General features: G+C 36.0%; 1 protein-coding gene across 2 annotated transcripts; it reads left to right on the top strand.

Moving 5' to 3' along the window:
- Positions 1–2739: 2739 nt before the first annotated feature.
- On the top strand, positions 2740–7928 carry LOC104231727 (alkylated DNA repair protein ALKBH8 homolog). 2 transcript variants are annotated; one of them, XM_009784777.2, is made up of 8 exons: positions 2740–2843; positions 3627–3939; positions 4498–4599; positions 4731–4817; positions 5459–5584; positions 5798–6088; positions 6801–6866; positions 7487–7928. In XM_009784777.2, exons 2-8 carry the CDS (start codon positions 3643–3645, stop codon positions 7541–7543), a joined length of 1026 nt encoding a protein of 341 aa, XP_009783079.1. In that variant the 5' UTR covers positions 2740–2843; positions 3627–3642; the 3' UTR covers positions 7544–7928. The 2 variants fall into 2 exon arrangements, with proteins under 2 accessions (XP_009783079.1, XP_009783080.1); XM_009784778.2 differs by lacking the exon at positions 4731–4817.
- The last annotated feature ends 5034 nt before the right edge of the window (positions 7929–12962 follow it).

The following is a 12962-nucleotide window of genomic DNA, read 5'->3' on the forward strand; positions in this document are numbered from 1 at the left end:
TTATTAAGTTGTCAAAATAGATTCATCATTTTCAAGAGTTTGTGGGTGTAAAATTTTAATTTAATAACTCAATTATATAGTTAAATAATATTTATGTGATTTTAAATTTTATAATCATTAATATAGAGTACATGCGCAACGTTCATATCCTAAAACTAGTATATTAAAAAAATGTGTCTCAAATCTTATTTCATGTCTAGACATTTATTTTTCTGCCCTTCCTTTATTTTTGGGTTGAAGAAAGAGAGTGAAATAATTCAACATAATTTTTTATAAATTGAATAAAACAAACAATTCTTTAAAGCTTTTTTGAATTATTTTTAAATATCTAATACATAAAAATAAATATTTTAGGAGATTTGACATAAATTGGATTTTTTATTTGTATAGACCATTGGGTCACGAAGGGATACTCGGGATACACAAAAGGACTGTTGGTGTAATGGGAAGGTCCAAGAAAAAGTGAAAGTCAAGAAAGCATCATATTTGAAGCTAGTAGAGAGCACATACGAGGAGGAGAAGAGGACACATAAAGTGTTATAAAAAGGCAAGGAAAGAGGTGAATTTAGCGGTCACAACAGCTAAGACTCCTGTATTTGGACGATTGTATGAGGATCTGGGAGGCAAAGAAGGTATCAGGAAGCTGTACAGGTTAGACAAGATTAGAGAGAGGAAGGCTCAGGGCCTTGACCAAGTGAGGTGCATTAAAGACGAGGATGTCAAAGTATCAATGGAAGATGTGTGTATTAGGTATAGATGACAGACATACTTCCATAAACTCTTGAACGAGGAAGGGGACACAAACATCGTTCTTGGTGAGTTGGAGAATTTAGAGAGTCAATGTGATTTTGGATTTTGTAGGCATACTAAGGTTGAGGAGGCGATGCAGAAGATGAGCAAGGGTAAGGCGATTAGGCCCGACGAGATCCCGGTAAAATTTTATAAAGACGTGGGTCGGGCGGGCTTGGAGTGACTTATTGTTTTTTCTAATGTCATTTTCAGGACGAAGAAGATGCCCGAAGATTGACGATGGAATTTGATGATTCTGTTGTACAAAAAGAAAGGTAATATTCAGAATTGCAATAACTATAGGGGTATCAAGCTGTTGAGTCACACTATGAAAATTTGAGAGAGGATAATGGAGAGAAGGGTGAGGAGAAGTGTGTCTATTTTCGAGAACCAATTCGGATTTATGCCGGGACGGTCAACTACAAAAGCCATTCACTTTTTGAGCAGATTGGTGGAGCAATATAGGGAGAGGAAAAAGAACTTTTATATGATGTTCATTGACCTAGAGAAAGCCTATGATAAAGTCTCGAAGGAGGTTCTATGGAGATATTTGGAGGTTAGTGGTGTTCTGGTAGCATACACTAGGGTGATTAAGGATATGTACGAGGGAGTTAAAACTTAGAAGAAGATTAGAGGCAGAGATTTCAAATTTTTTTCAGTGGAGATAGGGTTGCATCAATGATCAACTCTTAGCTCGTTTTTGTTTGCCTTGACAATAGATATGCTGATGCAACACATATAAGGGGAGGTACCATGGTGTATGTTATTTACTGATGATATAATATTGATTGGCAAGACACAAGACGGGATTAATGCTAGGTTGGAGGTTTCAGACAGACGCCGAAATCTAAAAGTTTCAAGTTGAGTAGGTCGAAATAGAGTACTTGGGATGTATGAAGCAGAAATGTAAGTAAAGATCAATATACAAGTCATCCTTAAAAGAGATACTTTCAAGTATCTTGGGTTTGTAATCCAAGGCAACGAGGAGACGATGATGTTACTCATCGTATTAGAGCGAGGTGGATAAAATGGAGGCTCGCTTATGGGGTTTTGTGTGATAAGAATGTGCCACTAAGACTTAAGGGCAAGTTCGAGTGGTGGTTAGACCAACAATGTTGTATAGGGCTGAGTGTTAGCCTATCAATAAGTCCATGTCTAGAAGATAAAAGTAGCTAAAATGAGGATGTTGAGATGAATGTATGGCCATACCAGGAAAGAAAATATTAGGAAAAAAGTTATTTGGGACAAGGTGAAAGTGATCTCTGTTGATGATAAGTTGCGGGATCGAGGCTGAGATGGTTCGAGCATGTGAAGAGGAGATAGATAGATGCCTTGGTTAGGAGGTGCGAGAGGTTGACTATGGCGGGTCTGAGAAAGCTTAGGGATAGGCCAAAGAAGTACTAGGGAGAGGTGATTAGGCAGTGCATGCTATTGCTTTAGTTGACCGAGGACATGACCCTCGATAGGAAGATGTAGAGATCGGAAATTAGGGTTCAAGGTTGACTGGTAGTCGTGAGTTTTTCTTAGACTTACCAATAGTACTAGTACTATTATTATATTTTCTTATTCCTGATTCTTTATTAATACATGTTGTGTTATTCGCTTTCGTTTCCCTGTTGCTTTATTGTTGCTATCGTTTGCTGCTTTATTTTCACTATTCCTTGAGCTGAGAGTCTATCGGAAACAACCTCTTAACTTCACAATGTAGTGATAAGGTCTACGTATATATTAATCTCCCCAGACTCCACTTGTGGGATTATATTGGTTTGTTGTTATTTGTGTAGAGCATAAGATCTAAGTCACCCGGCACTTTGCTACTTAACCACTAACCATGAGAATTTAGTTGATAGTTTCCCAAACATATAGTGGCGAATTAACACCATAAAATAAAACAAGGGGTTCATTCGTAACTTGAGTGTTAACTATGAGGACTACATTGAGATTTTGGTTCACTATAACTCAAGGTATATTTCTGGAACAACGTAAAGAGAAATCTCTCTTCGTTTCAGTAATTTTTGCAACACAGATCCTTGGTGGGCGGTGCAGTTTTGCTAGTAAGATTTCTCTTTTGTGATTTTTCATTTTTAAACATAGCGAATTTAATTCTTGTTTAATTCAGAAAAAGATTTGGTTTTGTGTTTAAAACAAAAATAAATAGACAAACAAATTTTAAAATAGGTTGCAAATTCCTGTTCTCATGCTTGTTTCATAATTCGGATAAGGGATATTCCCGAAGAATTATATTATTTTCTGTGGTGGAACAATAACATGAATTAGAAAGTGTAATTAGTTTGAGGGAGCTAGATTTCACTGTATATAATGAATAATCTAGTTAAATGGAGATGCAAGAATGGTACTTTCTGGATTTAGCACAAAATTTTCAAGCTTAAAAATGTCAATTACTTTCTTTTATTATGAAAAATGGTAAGCTTGCCAAGTAGCACCATAAATCTATGTATCAATATGAAACTATTGAGTATCTAAAGTTCTATGTTGAGTTAGAATATGTAAATCTTGAAAACCAGGGTGTGCTACATTTTTTTTAGCTATCAAAAATCAATTTTTAATTACTTTGAAAATTGGAGTTTAGGTTTGTTATTTAGCTACTTACAAGCTTTTGTTTAAAATTATCTGATATGTGAGCAATTCTGGAAAAACTGACCCGTACTAGTCCAATAATTGGATGAATTATAAGAGTTATGTGATCAATTAAATATTTTGGATGATTCCATACATGGGAAGGACCACTGTGGTGTTTCATGCTCGATTGCTCTCAATTACCAAAGAAAATGGATGAATATGGTGAGGACGTAAAGGTACATTCTTTCTTGTTGTAGGCATTGATCATAATACATGGGTTTGCCGAGATTTAAACGTCCTGGAGGGACTATCGAATCAAGTTCAAATCTTTATGTGGCCAATTGTGGACCTGCAGTTGGACTCACTTTTGACACAATTGAAGCTGTATTTGGTGCATATGGTCCAGTCAAGGGAGTCTATCTCGCCGATGAAAGTGGCACTAGAGTTATTGTGTCTTATCATGAAGAGAGGTCTGCAGAGTCTGCCTTGAAGGCTTTGAGTAGACGTGCATGTCCTGAGCTTGGAGGCCGGTCTTTGCACATTCAGTATTCTGTACACTCTGTTTGTCAGGTGAAATATCTTTATCCACATCAATGTCTTGAATTTTGTGCAGTCTTGTAATTGTCATGAGATTGTTTATAGTGCTTCTCCTTTGAGCATGTCAGTTCAATTATTATTTGAATATACAGTGCCTTTTAGAGAATCAGCTTTAAAGCATGTTATAAGAAAACTGAATGCAAAGAGCTTCTGAAGGACACATTTGACTTGAAACTTTCTTATGTGACCGTTCTTCCTTCTGTTAACATATCTGCATACCTGAGTGAACATTGGTAGATGAAAACCCGATGTCTGAAAGATGATATAGGAACCAATGCACCTACTTTTAAGTAGAGCAGTTGTGCCTGATATCGATCATGCTTAGTGTAGGTGCTCATTTTGAGGAATTAGATTTTCTGTTATTTTGCCAACGTTGGCCATGTCATTTTCGGGAACTAAGGCCAGTGTGTAAGTTGAATTTGTACATCTCAGCATAGAGGTTGCCGAGTTATTCGTCTTTAACCCCATGAGCAACTTTTGTTGATAGTTTGCATATGTTTCTATTCTTGACAAGCTTGCTTTCTGGTTAAGGTTGCAGTTGATGACTCAATTCCGGTGTCTATGGCAGCTTCAGAGTTAGATATTCCTGGTCTTTACTTGATTCATGACTTTATCAGTGCCGAAGAAGAGAAGGTCTGGGATCTCATTTTGCAGGAAAAGCATATAGGATTTTATTTGGACTGTGCTTATATCTCCTCCATTTTTTCTCAAACCTTATGTGAAAAGTTTCACTTAAATCTATCTCAGCTACTTTGCATCTTTAGGAACTACTTGCAGCTGTTGATACAAGGCCTTGGCAAAAACTTGCTAAAAGAAGGGTTCAGCATTATGGTTATGAGTTCCAATATAGTGTGAGTGCAAACGGTTGGTGTTTGAAATGCAACTGTGTTAAACCAGCATATAGCAAAAACATATTTTTGATTCTTATACTTTTCCAACATGAGATGTGTATGCAGCATGTTATGTGTGTATGTGAAGAAATATAATCAAACCTCGTTCATTCCGATATTTTTTGGCTACTATAGTGAAGTGCTGTTACAGTGGACATACATTATAACATATTATAAAAATGGGTTCCCACTGTTATACAGGAGAGGTCTGACTGTAGTTTCTTTTATTTTGTTTACTTCTATTACCTGTTTCCGTAGATCAAAATCTGGATATTCTAAAACTCTATCGCCCCCCTGTCAAATGAAGCATGCCCCCAAAGATGATGAAGACTAGAGTAAGATAAGTTTGGTTGACAATTCACAACTGCTTAAAAAGTTCATCTGCAGATGCCAGTTTATATTTCAATTTATATGATTGAAGCTGTCATTAGGGATTAAGAGCATAATATGGGGCTTTATGACTTGAGGAACTCTGGACATTCTCTGCTTATGATCTCTCTTACATTTGTTATCTGTTTCTTTAGAATATAGCTTCCAAAGGCTAATAGGGTTTTAAAATCTAACTTCATTTATTTAATTTCTCTTTCTATTCATCTCTGCAGACAAGGAATGTCAACGCAAACCAGTACTTGGGTGAACTTCCATCATTTCTTTCCCCAATACTTGAAAAGATGTCATTGTTTCAAAAGCTTGGTTACGCTGAAACTGTACTTTTGGACCAGCTCACGGTGAGTTAGTTTCACATCTGATATCTATTCATCTATGAGCTGTCCATCCATGACACATTGTCTTGCTTTATACTGGGAAAGGGAATTAGCTCTTGTCTGAATTGCAGTTCGTAATGTTTTTTAATTTTCAGTAATATGTTATGTTTTCAAATGTTGTAGATGTCATGAAACTTTTATGGTTAACTTCAAGAAATATTTCAAAATCTTTAACAGGTTAATGAATATCCACCCGGCGTGGGTTTGTCTCCGCATATTGACACCCATTCAGCATTTGAAGATTTAATTTTCAGCCTTTCATTGGCAGGGCCTTGCATCATGGAGTTCAGAAAGTATTCTACTGGTGTTTGGCTTACAAGTCCCGACACATTAAATGATGAAGAAGCTCAAAATTCTGAGAAGAGCTCAAAGTTCTTGAGGAGAGCTATTTATCTCCCACCTCGATCTATTCTGTTATTATCAGGGGAAGCACGCTATGTGTGGCACCATTACATTCCACACCATAAGGTAACTCCTGCTGCCAACGGCTTTTCTTTCCTTCTTTCCCCCTTGATCCCATCGTTTGCTTCCTGTACTATGCACTTAAAATGCTAAAATGGTAATAGACGTCCTTTCCTTGGTGACAGTTTCAACTTTTTCACCTTGAATACTGCAAATGTGTTTTTAAACCAAGAATAATGTCTTTGTTACTGCCAATTCGATAAATCCATATTATAGAACAAAAAAATCTATTTTGGATGAGAAATAACTAAGTTGGTAAAATGTTGGCAAAAATATCCAGTTTGGAATTCGGAAGTAGGTTGAGTTCCTTCAGATGTTGTTATTATGTATGGCACGTCTTCAGGAAAATATGAAAATGAGTTCGAAGCTTCATGCAACTTGAGTTGGATGTGACTTTAAGAAATTTCACTTCTTAACTCTATTATACATTTATATGTAAGTATTATGACCGGAAACTTGGCCTCATATGCTTCACCTAGTTGTCAAAGGAACAAGGCACATATTTGTCTTGGATCCTCAAGTGTTAACTGCGTCATTGCTTCAATCTATGGTACTTTGTTGTTTGTTTTCTTTTTTTGGTGCCTTTTTTAACTTCAATTTGCATGTTCAATGTATGTGTTTGATTACTCCTTTTAACTTTTTCACGCATTCTGTTACTGTTATGGCAGTATTGGTAACTTCTTTCCAGCTGATTTTTTCCCAAACTTGTATATTGCAGGTTGATGTAGTGAATGACACAAGAATTAGAAGGGCTTCAAGGAGAGTGTCATTTACATTGCGCAAGGTATGTGAATCTGAATTTGGTTCTAATCTAAAAATCTTCACCTTGGAATTGCAACATACTGTTAATGCATTAATTGTTTGGATGGTATATGGTTCATATTTACCTCCGTAATGTGGATGTTCAGTTTTATCTTTCCCAAAATGCTGTTGAATGGTCTGTACAAATTTTAAAATTTTGACCAGGAGTAATATCTAAATACGGCTGTGTGATTTTGCTTGGTTTAGTTGGTCTTGGAGTATGTTCCATACTTTATGAATTTTATGTTCCATATCATATGAAATTTTGGATTTTAAAACTTGAAGTCCTCCAAAATCACGTTGCATCCGAAAGGACTTTCAATTTGTGAAGATCCAAAATTCAGATAATAATCCACCCCTGAATCGAAATCCTTTCATCCAATGAAACCTAGAAGTTGAGTAAAGATTAATGAAATAGTGGTATCATACAGGCGAATTCGTTAAATACTGAGAAAAACTAGCACCTGCAAGCTTCAAGAAGGGTACAATATCGTGGAAATCTATGAATTATTAGTCAGAGTTACTTTTGTATTTTCATATTTATGTAATCTTAAGCTAAGTCTCCTTGTAAGTAGTAATGAAGATCTTTCCTTTATAATGCAGGTAAGAAAAGGACCATGCGAGTGCGAGTTCCCCGAATACTGTGATTCTCAGAAGTAAAAGACAATTTAAATACTGATTATGCTTTTTGCCAAAAACCAGAAGATTCAATCATGATAATTTCATTTCGCATGGCTAGGTTCTATATGAACCATACACTAGAGAAATCAAAGCAGCAATCTGATCCTGGTCGAGCACTGTAATATAAAGTTGAGGGATTCCTTGTGTTTTTAGCTGCAACTCTATATTTGAGTTGCAATGAGATGCTAGATGTCAACTCTTCTTGCTTCCTTTTGTGTTTTCGTTTGTTTGGAAGAAGAGGGATTAGTCTGGTCTATTGCAGCAGAATTCAAGAACATACTATTTTTTTTTCCTATTCTGTAGTACTAGTGTATTCTCGTATTTCTTATTCTTAGATTTCTAATAGTACCTGCTATTTCTTTTCCTTCGGTTACCTTTGTTGTGGATGTGGTTAGTGCTTCTCTTTACATGGATCCTCCTTTGCCGTATTTCCTCATCTAAACTGTTGTGATTGTGCTTTTCCTGAGTCAAGGGTTTACTGGAAACAATCTCTCTACCTTCACAACGTAGGGGTAAGGTTTGCATATATACTACCCTCCTTAAACCCCACTTGTGGGACTATATTAGGTATGTTGTTGTTGTCCTATGATTTTCTTCTACGTTGTTTTTGAGTGTTGGCCAATAACATTCCTAAACTATACGGGATGTACAAACCGAACCGAATAATCGCACCAACCCGAAAAGTCAAACTAAACCGATTAAAAAACCGACTAGGTTTGGTTTGATTTGGTTTGATGTTGAGTAAAAAAATCCGAACCAAACCGACATGTAAATATACTTTTAAGATTTTATATAGAATTTTCTTTAAAAAATGTTTAGAAATATTTGGGATTCTCTTGCGGGATATAATATTTAATAGTATATGAAAGTGCTCCATATTTATTTACCTTAAATAATGGGTTGTATGATTACTTTCTAGTCAAGTGTTACTGAAATGCGTATATCTTTTTGTTCTTTCATATTCATATATGTGACGACCCAAAGGGGTCATCACCTGTTTTCTTATCCATTCCGAGCTTCCGAGGCCTTGAAAACCTCATTTATAGTTGCCTCGATTTGCGTGCGAAGTCCGAGCGCATAGCCGGAAGCTCAAATATGAAATTATGTGAAAATTTGCTAAGTTTTGATATTAAAATGAGTAACTTTGACTTTGGTCAACATTTTGAATAAACGAACCCGGACCCGTGATTTGACGGTCCCAGGGGGTCCGTAGGAAAATATGAGACTTGGGCGTATGCCCGGAATCGAATTCCGAGGTCCCAGGCCCGAGAAATGAATTTTTGAGTAAAATTGTTTTCTGAAAATATGCAAGGAAAATGGAAATAAAATTTGATTAGAAAGTAATGGTATCGGGCCCGTATTTTGGTTCCGGCGCCTGGTACAGGTCTTATATATGGTTTAAGCACTTTCTGTAAAGTTTGGTTGAAAACGGACGTCGTTTGACGTGTTTCGGACTCAAAATGGAAAATTTGATGTTTTAAGAAAATTTGAAAGAATTCTTGGATTTTAAAGCTTAATTCGTGGTATATGATGTTAGTTTGGCGATTTGATCGCACGGTTAAGTTTGTAGGATGTTGTTGAGTTAGTGCATGTGTTTGGTTAGGAGCCCCGAGGGCTCGGGAGAGTTTCGGAGGTGTCTCGGAGTGATTTCGGACTTAGGAAACAGAAAAATTGCAGAAATAGTACCCCGTGTACAGTACCGTGTACAGTACCCTGTGAACAGTATTGTGTACAGTACCCCGTGAACAGTGCCATACAGTACCGTGAACAGTATCGTGTACAGTGCCGTGAATAGTGAAAACACGTGAACAGTATCGGAATTTTTCTAGACAGAACATTAAGTATTTTCCATTTTTAGCGAATTGGAGCTCGGGAAGAGGCGATTTTCGGGAGATTTTCAGAGAAAACAACGGGGTAAGTGTTATTAACTTAATTTTGGTTAGATTACCCGAATCTATTTCTAGTTTTGGCATTTAATTGGTGATTTTAGTTGGGAAAATTTTGAAAACCCTCTTAGTTTAATTTGAAGATTTGAGGGTCGAGTTGATGTCAGATTTTAGTAAAATTGGTATGACTGGACTCGTGGTTGGATGAGGTTTCATATTCCGTAATTTTTGTCGGGTTCTGAGACGTGGGCCCCACGGGTGAATTTTTAGTGCAAACTTCGGATTTTTAATGAAAAATGTAGAATTTCATATGGAATTAATTCCTATAATTTTTATTGACTGGATCGAATTGCTTATGACTAGATTTGAGAATTTCGGGCACGAATTCGCGAGGCAAAAACTTGTTGGAATTTTGAATTGGTTGCAAAGCGAGGTAAGTGTTTGGTCTAACCTTAGGTTGAGGGATTAGGAGTTGTGTCTTATTTGCTACATGTTAATTGCGGAGTACGACGTATAGGCATTGTGACGAGTATCTATACGTTGGTGTCAAGCATGCCCGTGAGTCTTGTATTATAATTGTTATGACTCCGTTCTGGTTTATTGCGCTTCATATGTTATTATCACCATTGTTCCCTTGCCGGGATGTTGTTTGATATTATTGTTCCCTTGTCGGGATGTTTGTTTGATATTATTGTTCCTTTGCCGGGATGTTTGTTTTGATAGTATTGTTCCCTTGTCGGGATGTTGTTGAAATATCATTGTTCCCTTGCCGGGAAGTTGTTACATTGCTCTTGTTCCCTTGCCGGGATTCCTTATGATTATTGTTGGCTTGTAATTGGGAGCGGGTGGTACGCCTACCACAAGATATAATGAAATGGGAGCGGGTGGTACGCCTACCACAAGACATAATGAAATGGGAGCGGGTGGTACGCCTACCACAAGATATAATGAAATGGGAGCGGGTGGTACGCCTACCACGAGATACATGAAATGGGAGCGGGTGGCGCGCCTGCCACGAGATACAGGAAATGGGATCGGGTTGCACGCCTGCAACAAGATGTGAAAAGAAAGTGAAATATGCCTTTGTTTTCCTTATTCTTGTTAGTGGTTGGATTTTGATTCCTTTATAATTCTCTTGATATTCTGTTTTTAGCTTTATATATATATATATATATGTTCAATATATATTTAATATATATATATATATATGTTCAATACTCCAAATTTCAACAATTGTTACATTTTTAACTCAATTGATTTCTCAGCTAAATTTTTCTTAAACCATTTGAGGTTGTACTTTACTTAAAAAGGAATTTCTACTATGTTTTGATTTATTGATTTCTCGTATTAAAGGTAAAGGATTCATTCGATATTGTACTTTAATTGAAAAGGATACCTTCTTTATCAAATGATTTCTAAAAATAACTTCATCTTTCCTTGTTGATTTTCTAATTGGGTTGGAAGTTGTACTCTACTTTATATTAAGTGAATGAGGCATCTCAAGGTGACATTTACTCGAAAGAATTATATTCGAAAGATGCTTATTTGAAAGATATTTTTTTAAAGGAAATATAATTGAAATATATTCATTGAAAAGCATATTATCTTAGAGATTATTACTTGAAGGATTTATAGGCGAAAGATTTATATTTGAAGGACTTGATAAATTGATTGCACTTGTATCTATTATTTGTTGAGAAACATTTATGGTGTTCTTGTGGCCTGCTATTTACACCACTGGTTGATCATCGTTGCCATCATTGTTATCTGCTTCCTATTATTTTTGTACGCTATATTGCACAAGTTTATTTGGTAGTCTGGTCCTAGCCTCGTCACTACTTCGCCGAGGTTAGGCTAGACACTTACTAGCACATGGGGTCGGTTGTGCTGATACTACACTCTGCACTGTGTGCAGATACTGATACCGGAGTGCTTGGACCGCAGTGAGGGTGCTATCTTCAGCCCACACAGGCGACACGAGGTAGTCCTGCAGACGTCCGTAGGCCTTGGCATCACCTCCTATCTTTTCCTTTATCCTGTTTCCTTTACTCATTTCAGAAACAGTGTTTATTTTATCTTTCAGACTTTGTATGTAGTATTCTTAGACCGTATGTGAAGCTGTGACACCAAATTCTGGGTAGAGTTGTATTTAGACTTCCAAAGTTTTGTATTAAGATAAATTGTCAGATTTTGTCTTCCGCTTAATTATTTTCGCTATTTGCATGATATCTACTCATCACTGATAATGGTTTAAAACTGGAAAAAAGTTAAGTAATTAGGATAATTTGGCTTGCCTAGCTTTCACCAGTAGGCGCCATCACGACTCTCGAGGGTCTGAAATCCGGGTCGTGACAATATCATATGTTAAGATCTATTAAATTCTTATATCTTTTTCGAATGTGAAGTGATTACTATTATTTAGGTATCATATATATTTGCTTATAAAAAATTTAACAAAGTAAGATTGAAATAATATTTAAGTAACAAAAAAATCGAAAACCCGAACCCACCCGGTCCATGTACACCCCTACTCACAAGTCACAACCTAAGTAGAACAGAAAATATCCCTAAAGTTTTTGACATCACGTAGACATATTCACTTGAAAATATGTACTTAAGCTTAATGCTTGCAATTAGTAAAGCAATTGAAAACTCAAATTTGTTAAAAGTACTCATTAACAAATAGCTAGATCAATAAATGTGCTTGTCTCTACACCTACGCAAGTTCTAAAACAAAACTCAGTTCTGAAATTTTATTCTAAAACATGCATGATTAACAAAACTCGTGATAGTCACAGCTTGGAAAAACAAGTTTTAATGATGGTCCATATACTGAATACTGATATTCTTACACAGAAAATTATTGCTGATCAACTATGAAGATGAACATGCACGAACATATAAGTAAGAGAAAAATATTTTTAATTCTTTGCATGAAAAACAAAAACTTAAGACCTCGCGTTAATATGACAAATGGGCAGAATGAGAGATCTAGTATTTAAAAACAATATTAATTCATAGCTTCCAAGTCAATTTTGATCAGTTGACTTTGATATTTCTCTAGTTCGGAATAACTCTGATTTGCCATAAACTTAGGGTCGTGAAAGACTTGACTCAGTTTATAGAGTTGGCCATCACATGATACTTAAGACTGTTTTATTTCAACTAAGCTTAAGTAAATTATTAGAGATAGAATGAATCTTGTTTGCTTAAACAAATTAAAGAACTAGTTTAGTAATTCTCAAGGTGGGATACTTTAATTAAGGTGTAAATTTAAGTTGATATGATTTACTTTCCAAAGCAATTGCTGAGCTTTTTTATCTTGCAAAGTCCCCTTCTTGTTTTTTTTGTTGTTGTGGGGGGAGAAGGAAGGAAAGAGGGGGGGGGGGGGGAGGTTAGAAAATAATAGGATTATACCAAAATCTGAAAATTATAAATGAACCTTCAACCCTTTGACTATGTTGTTATTTTTAACCGTACCATTTTTAGTTCCATTGACCTTTCATTATATT

Source organism: Nicotiana sylvestris, chromosome 10 (genome assembly GCF_000393655.2).
Source record: "Nicotiana sylvestris chromosome 10, ASM39365v2, whole genome shotgun sequence".
NCBI lineage: Eukaryota > Viridiplantae > Streptophyta > Magnoliopsida > Solanales > Solanaceae > Nicotiana > Nicotiana sylvestris.